The sequence below is a fragment of the Rhynchophorus ferrugineus genome, unplaced genomic scaffold (assembly GCF_030347505.1).
Source record: "Rhynchophorus ferrugineus isolate W39M unplaced genomic scaffold, kcgeb_rfMv2 rfM11, whole genome shotgun sequence".
NCBI lineage: Eukaryota > Metazoa > Arthropoda > Insecta > Coleoptera > Curculionidae > Rhynchophorus > Rhynchophorus ferrugineus.
Window position 1 is genome coordinate 31,396,654 of NW_027472590.1, and position 8,816 is coordinate 31,405,469.

General features: G+C 32.5%; 1 protein-coding gene across 1 annotated transcript in view; it reads left to right on the forward strand.

Moving 5' to 3' along the window:
- Window positions 1–8,018, forward strand: part of LOC143204946 (glutaredoxin domain-containing cysteine-rich protein CG12206) — a 109,961-nt gene extending 101,943 nt beyond the window's left edge. The window contains exons 7-8 of the mRNA XM_076417904.1: window positions 5,625–5,690; window positions 7,462–8,018. Of these exons, the coding sequence (XP_076274019.1) occupies window positions 5,625–5,690; window positions 7,462–7,638 (243 nt within the window). The 3' untranslated portion in view covers window positions 7,639–8,018. The remainder of the gene's footprint in view (window positions 1–5,624; window positions 5,691–7,461) is intronic.
- The last annotated feature ends 798 nt before the right edge of the window (window positions 8,019–8,816 follow it).

The following is an 8,816-nucleotide window of genomic DNA, read 5'->3' on the forward strand; positions in this document are numbered from 1 at the left end:
TTCGTCATAGGGTACAAGGTATTCAACGTACCCCAATCATTAATTTTACACTCTGAAGTTAATAGCTAATTGGTTTCGAGCAAACGAGCATCATAACAACACTACAACACTAGACCCCACATATTTTGAAATAGTTTGGCCGGTTTGATTGAAACACCGTCGTGGTCCCATCAGACTGATGATCATATTTTTAAAAGTGTCTTAAACTGTATAACGATAAATTCGTCTCGAAAAATGTGAGAAGATGGACCAACCGAATTTTCCGCAACCCATTAGTTGTTCAGCAAGTTCTCTGATGAGAATTAAAACTTATTAATTAACTTGTAACACTTTATATTTATTTTATATTAATTAATTAATGAATTTGAAACTTTTAACTTATAACAAAGTACTTTAAATGTATCCTTTCAAAGAATCGTACGTTAATCGTGGAAACGTTTCAAATTGTGTCGCTATATAATAATACTAATAATAATAAAGAAGTAATAAAATATTGAAATAATTATTACAAACGAGGGTTTATTTGGGCTGGGCCTCCAGTTTAACGTGGGCTCCGAACCACGGTCCTCGGCATTAAGCCTACCGATTGGCGAATGACCAACTTAGAAATCATCCCAGAAGACATCCGATCTTACCCAGGCGGGTTACTTGCGTGGCTGGGATCATTTTCTTTGTCGGATTTTGCACTATCGCCTAAGAACAATCACAAATTTTAAATAATCATAAACAAATTTACAACCATGCTTCAACAGGATTCAAACCCGCGACTATCATAAGAATAGAAAGACCGTCTTGTCGCTTTTACCACTGCGCCAACAAAGCCAGCTACATTTTATTTAAAAAGTATGATTAATACACTGTGTCTGAAAAAGGGACTATAATGCTCTGCTATCTTTCTGGGCATAAGTCAAGGATTTAATAAAGTGTGCAACACAGTGGCTTATTATTTTGAAACAGATTGTGATAATGCAAAAAAAATTAAGTAAACATTTTGAAATTGCAACCAAAAATACAATTATTTTTTAAAAAGCCATCTTTTACTTCACATTTTCAACAGTAATGTGTATAAATTATATTTAGTATTAATATATTTAGTCTTATTTAAAACTTTAAGCTTCTTCTGATCTTAAACAGGATATTATAGAAAATAATGCATTCTATTCGAACCTCTATATTCTAGACTTATTATAGACTATATTCCATTTGTCATTCAGGCTGATATTATTCGTTAATTTTGTTTCTCATGCACCTATTTAAGATAACCTAATATATTTTCTATATTCTCTTTATTTTTCTTATTATTTTTCTATCTTATCTTTATTTTTTCTTTCAACGTTTTTTTTTCGTTATTTTATAATCATTTACTTATTCTATAATCTATTAAAATGCACACCTTTGAATATTATTCTGTTGGAACAGTGTTTGGACCCGTTATTATTTTATTGCTTATATATATATATATATATATATATATATATATATATATATATATATATATATATATATATATATATAATGGTTTTTTTATCTTATTATTGTAGTAAAAAGAATGTTATTATTGTAATAATAAGCTGGATACTTATTATAATTGCTGGATGTTTGTTTCGAACGTATTTCTGATAAATCAAAATTAATTCAGAATTTAAAATATTCCTTTTCTAAAATTTAAAGTTGATTCTTCACTCTTTCCTTACTGGTCTTTGAACAATTATGACCACAGCTCAAATAAAGTTAATTAAAGTAATAGATGTCCGTATATTACAATATAGTAAAATATTTCCCAAATTGCTGTGAATAATATATATTTTCTTTTTAAGGGGTCCTTCTATGCAAGCTATGTAACTAGTTTAAATTTTTTCTGACTATTTTCTATGGATGTGGATGTCGTGTCGGTGCCGGCAGATGTGAAAACGCCCTATTATTGTAGTGAAAATAATGTTGCTGGATACTTATTATAGTTGCTGAATGTTTTTCTCAAACGTATTTCTGGTAAATCAAAATTAATTAAGAATTTAAATTATTCTTTTCTAAAGTTTAAAGTCGATTCTTGACTCTTTCCTTACTGGTCTCATATCGATTATTACCGTAGCACAAACAGCGAACAAAATGTGTCAACAGTAGTTTCGTTTTCATTACATTATTTCTGTTTACTCGACTCCGAATCCAGCGAGACGTTCGCCTTTGAATATTTTTTTCTTCGAAAAACTTTCGACTGCCTGTTATTTTTATTTTCGTCGAAAAGTCAACGGTTTATCTTCGACGCTTAACAGCCGCCGTGATCCTATTTACACAATGCCGATGGCTTCCAGTCGAGTTCGGCGAATATTCTCCCGTATCATTCAAGATTTTATATCATTATTGTACGAGTTATATTATTGTAGGTCGTGAAATTTCATGAACTAATAATAATACGTTTCAATGCATATTCTTCTGGTTTGTATTTCTTTATATGTATTATATTAACTGAGTAACAGCGTGAACTTTAAAAAAATGCAGTTTTTATGTTCAGAATTGGCTTTGTTCATCAAAGTGATCTCCATCAAAGGCCACACAATCATTCCAGCGCCGCTCTAACATTTCAGTACGACTTGTGTAACAACGATTTATCTTTTGCCTCAATATAGGCAAGTCATCAGTTGCTGTCCACTCAGATGACGATTGTTTTGACTCCAGAGTGAAGTGGGGGATCCGTGTTTCATCCATTGTAATGTATAGTGTCAGGTTGGAAAAAATTTGGGTTTGTTACGTTTAAACATGGCCAAACGCTGCTCAGAATCATCAACACATTCTACTTTTTTGTCAACAGTGAGCAAACGCGACACCCATTTTGAACAGAGGTTTCTCATAGTCAAATGTTCATGCAATATAAAACTAACATGTTCTTTTGATATCTTTACAATGTTGTCTAACTCGCGTGACTTAATTCTTAAATCATTCAAAACGATTTTGTGTATTTTATTGATATTTTCTGGTGTTACCACCTCATTTGGACGTACACAACTCTACGATCACCTTTGAAGTCAGCAAATTATCATTTTATTGTTGTTTTCTGATGGAACAGCGTCCTTATACTACTTATCAAGCCATTGCTTCGCTTGAATATGTTTTCCCATCAAGAAACGGCGTAAAATTAAAACACGAAATTGTTCTTTATCCATTGTTTTGACAATAACAGAAGTAGTGTCACTCTTAGCACAATAACTCACAAACTTATGAGTAGTATATCATGAAATTTTAACAGATTTCTTTTGAAGGTTTGTACTAACGAACTAGAAGGTAAAAGTATTTAGCTAGTTTTGTTCCTTTAAAACGGTGGTTTCTAAATCGTTATACTATTGGATAAGAGGGTAAAGAGCGTAGCTTGTGTCCAATTATTTATATTGTCACTTGCCTGATGTAATTTTCGTGAGGCTTCTTCACTATTGTCTCCGACGGCTATAATAGCAGTATCATCAGCAAATGTAACCATCGTAATATATTCCATTTGTGGTATAATACAAGTGTCGAGTAGATAAAGCATTGGTCCCAGTAGACTTCCTTGTTATACAGCTGCTTTAGCTTCTTTTATTGTAGAGTAAGCTTCTTCTTGTTTGACTCTAAATATTCTGGTTTTAATGTATGATTTTAATAGTTCGGTGTGTTGTTTTGGTAGCATTTTCTGTAGTTTATAAAAAAGGCCTTCATGCCAAACCTTATAGAAGACTTGTGCTACATCTAAGAATATAGCTGAGCATACTTTCGTAGGATGTTTCAATACCATCTGTTATTCTGTGGAGCTTGTTAATAAACACAAATTGGTGTGTTGGTATTAAGTTTTTTCTCTCTATAATCGGTTTTGTTCTTTTCAACAGGAGTTTTTCAAAAACCTTACTATATTCGGCGGGGTGTTTTTTTTTTACGAAGTACATTTACTAACGAAACTTAAAATGGATTTTTAACTCCAGAACCGTATCATTTACTATCAATTCTTAAGTTTATATTTACTTAATCAAGATCAATTTTTTAATTGTTTTATATTCATCAAGCATTAAATTAATTGAAATTTCATAGGATTAAAAATTAATTGATTAGTGTTTAGATTTTGAATTTTAAAATGCTGCTTAAAAAATCGAAATAACTTTCAAAAATGTAAAAACCTCCAATGAAATCAGTAGTAATTCGTAATTGAGATAATTGCCTGTAAGTTATTTAATATACCAAAGAAGGGCGCCATCCATCATTCAGTTTGTTTGCAGTAGCTGGTTTCCTAAGCTCTCGTCAGAAATTACTGATTAAAAACTTAAATTTTAGTGTCCCAGAAAATGTGATTTACAAACATTAATTTTAAGTTTAATTACATTTGCATTCTAGGAGAACGAAAATAGTTTTTAGATGAATATATAAAAAAAAATGGAATTACCGAAAAAGTTGAGATTCAGACGATAATGACATCAAATTTTCGATTCCCAGCAGGTAGAACTAGACTAAGCTATAACGCACAGGTCAACGAAATGAACTCAAACGAAATATTCAAAGACTTAAAAATAACTATATTTGAAACAATCTGAGTCAAGTTTCACGCGAGAGTAAAACTAGCCCTTCGTTTTAGAAGGCGACCAAGTATTAAAATAAACTGATGTTACAGAACATACCTGATTAAAAAGTAATATAGAAAAAACTAGAAGTTATGCCATATATCTTGATATGATTGTCCAACCGAATGAAGCTGAAAGCATTCTTAATTGTTAGACCATCTTATCATAAATGCAGATATTAGATTTACTATTCCAAAAGAAATTGCGGAAATGGAAATAAAAGAGAGTTTGATTTAACTTAATTCTTCCTAACTAACTTCCAGGTCGATAAAATGTAAGATGTAGGGGTCTGTAGACCGGTGAGGTACATTACTTCCCGATTGCCGGCTTGGTTGGCGCAGTGGTAAAGGCAACAGGACGGTCCCCCAACTGTTCCGATAGTCGCGGGTTCGAATCCTGCTGGAGCATGGTCGTAAATGTATGTTTGTGATTATTTAATATTTATGATTGTCCTGGGCAAGAGTGCAAAATCCAACAAGGAAAATGATCTCAGTCACGCCAGTAACCAGGCTGGGTAAGATCTTATCAGATGATCTTCCAAATTATCCTCTGGACGGTCAGTAGGTTTAGTACCGATTTTATTAGTAATTAAAATTGTTTTCAAAAAAATAACATAATAAGTTAAAAAAAAATAAACTAACCCAGAAATCAGCAAATAATCACGACATCCGGAGATTGTGCAAAGTCGTATCCACGTTACGTTAACAAAAAACCCAATATAGAAAGGAAATTCGTAATAGTTTAAGAAAAAAGTAAAACTTCCTGGGTTACCCACAAAAAATATCCCGCCTTTGCTACCGCAGGACAATAAAAAAACTATCTCGCAGAGTATTAACTTGAAAGGAATTATAAACCTGGAAAGTATTATAGAGGCAAATATTTGAGCTGAAAATATTGCAGTTCGTCTTTCGCGAGACTGTAAACAAAAGCTAATTTAACTACGAAAATGTGAGCGTGAGGCTTCTGTTAGATCAAAGTAACTTAGGAATAATATCGTCGCGAATTTTACCCACCGAACTGACAAAAAAATAATGTTGAATAATGTTACAGGATGCAGAGACAATAGAGAGGCTTAACGAATCCGGAGAACTCAGAAAGATCTTGAAAGTTTATAAGGTAAGAATATTTTTTCAATTATTTCAGTAATATATCTCATTTTAATAAGAGAGCATATATACATTTTACGCTTAGCTGAAAAGTAATTTTGGTATCACTGTACTTCTTCTTAGTTTAGACTTCTTAGCTGTTAGGTTACTACCATATACACTACCTACCATATCATTTGCTATATCTGCAAAACCCATTTTAACCAAATGCTCACAGCTATAGTTGTTTATTGTTCAGTTTCAGTAAGTTCAGCTCATGCTAATAGTTTTTTCCACTCTTGGCACTCTGCCTTGGAAATTCTCAGCAATTTCTTCTTCGATATAGCTGATCGAGTTTACCCAAACCGAAGGTGTTATTAGCCATTCCTGTTTTGGTTACTGATATTAATTGACCTGATTATTAATAAATACTTTGACTGATAAAAACAATTGCAATCACAAGTTTAAGTTTTTCCATCCGCTTTTATTATCTTAACATTATTTTCATTATCACCTTGCCATAAATAACCATTGGGTATATTCATCAACGTCTGAAATACCCATGTCTCTTCTAAATACTCAAATTGAAATAATAAGTCTTTCATGATTTTAGTAGAAGCTTTTAAAAATTATATTCTTTTAAAAACACTGTCTGGAAGTTCCATTAGAGTTCTTTGTGGATTATCTTTACACCATTTAAACCCTATATTACACAACAGTGTATAAAGGGATGCTCTACATCGTTCAAAGAGCTGCATATATCTAATCTTTCTATGGATATTTATATCGTCCCTATTCGAAATGGCTGATTAGAGACGCAATATGTTCTGTCTGGCTTGGGCATTTTGAATCAGAATAATAACAAGCAGCGATTTGAAATTTATCAAAACAAGGAAAGCGTTTAAGCAACATTTGCCTGTTTATAATCTGTATTTATTATAATTGATATCTTGAAGAATTTTGTAGAGGTGTGATCTCTATAGTTATTTCTATAGTTAATTTAACTTAATACGTTTATTCCTGGTTGATTGATTTGGGCGCATTTTGTTTTATTGGAATTTATTTATTTGTAGCGCATATTATACAAAAAGTTTATGCCTAAATTGTTTTCATCTCGCTAATAGAATTAGTATATAAAGAGAAGGAAAGAGAAATAGATAGAACTAGATAAGGAAAAAGAATGAGAGAGAGGTGAAATAGAGAGAATAAATGAGATGAGAAAAAGAGAGAATGAGAGAAATGCAAAAATGAGAAAATTGGACAAATAGTTAATGAGTGGTAGACTTAAAGAAAGGAAAAAGAGAGTTTAAGAGAGATAGAGGTGAAAAAGAAAGAATTCGAGAAGGATGAACGAGAGAAAATGAGAGAGGAGCAGGCGGGAGAATGAAAGAAAAGACAAAGAAAGAGGACGAGGAAGAGGTAAAAGAGAGAGAATGAGAGAGATAGAAGCGAAAGAGAGAGGACGAGAGAAGGGAAAAAAGCAGAAATGGAGAGAGAATGAGTGAATTGAAAGAGAAAGCGAGGATAAAGGGAGTGAGTGAGAGGAATGAGAGAGAGGGAAAATGATAGAAAAGAAACAGAGAAAATAAGAGAGATAAATAGGAGAGAAAACTAATAAAAGAAGGAAGAGACAGAATGAGAATAAGAAAGAGGGGAGAGAGAGTAATCTTGATAAATAAATTTGAATTTGGATAAAACTTCAATTATTTCGTGGGTTAGTGTGATTCTCATTTTGTGCATATTATTATTTTATTTTAGCAGCATTTTATTATTCTTCTAATGTTCGTCTTTTCACTTTTTAGAATCCCGACGTTTGCACAACATGTCAAAGCTGCGGTGGCTACAGGCTTCTCCCGTGCAGCATCTGCAATGGCAGCAAGAAATCAGTCCACCGCAACCACTTCACCGCCGAGTTTGTCGCCCTCAAATGCATGAACTGCGACGAGAACGGTTTGGTCAAGTGCAGCACCTGTTCCTGAGACCGGAGGGGCGGCGAGACGACGAAGCAGGATCTGTAATTATGTCTAAGTGCCATGGATGGGAGACGGAGACGAACACTGTGAACGATATACTCAATGACTTAGACCAATTCAACGTTATGTGATGATGTAAATACGAGTGTTTAGTGAATTATCGTGGTTTTCTTCTCAAATATATACATATTTGCTATCGTTTAAACTGAAACGGACGCATGATTCTGATTCTTAACATGTAGGTTTAAGAACATATACAATGGGTATACGTACGAATAAGTTTCAGAGCTGAAACATGGCTTGCATACCTTTTATTTTAATATTTCAATAAACAGTATATTAGGAAAATACTCTATGTGTATTTACGAAATAAATTTTTCAATAAATTACAGGTTTTTTCTTTCATATTATGAAATATAGCGCCTAATGTATACTGATAGCAGTAGAGGTTACAAATAATCAGCTTTTATACTAAATACCTATTTTATTTATCCTTTTACCAACTAGGGTTTTATCTGGACTGGACCTACAGTTTAACGCGGGCTCCGAAACACGGTCCTCGGCATTAAGCCTACCGACTGGCGAGTGACCAACTTAGAAATCATCCCAGAAGTCCTCCGGTCTTACCCAGCCTGGTTAGTGGCGTGACTGGGATCATTTTTCTTGTCGGATTTTGCACTCTTGCTTAAGGAAAATCACAAATATTAACATAAACAATCGTAAACATAAATTTACGACCATGCACCAGCAGGATTCGAACCCGTGACTATCGCAACAGTAAATGTTAATAATAAATTGGAGTTTAAAATATTGATAATTATTTTAATATATTATATCAATATATGGTATGCTTAACTAGAAGAAGAATATTAAATATTATAAGCATTTCAATATAAGATTTGGTACATTTCACAACATATTTTCAATTACCATGTTATTGTCAATAATCAAGATATCAAAAATCGAAAATTACAAAATTATTGTATTCCTCTAATGGACAATGATTCATAAATCTGTATAACTGTATCATCTTTGATAATGTATTAGATTCTTTAAATTATTTTCATGCTTTTGTAGACTTTAGTGGCTATTAGATAAGATTTATTTAATTTTAAGTTATCCGGAAAATTGCTAACCACATACTCTGAATTAATTTATTATGCAAATATCTCTAATATTTCAAA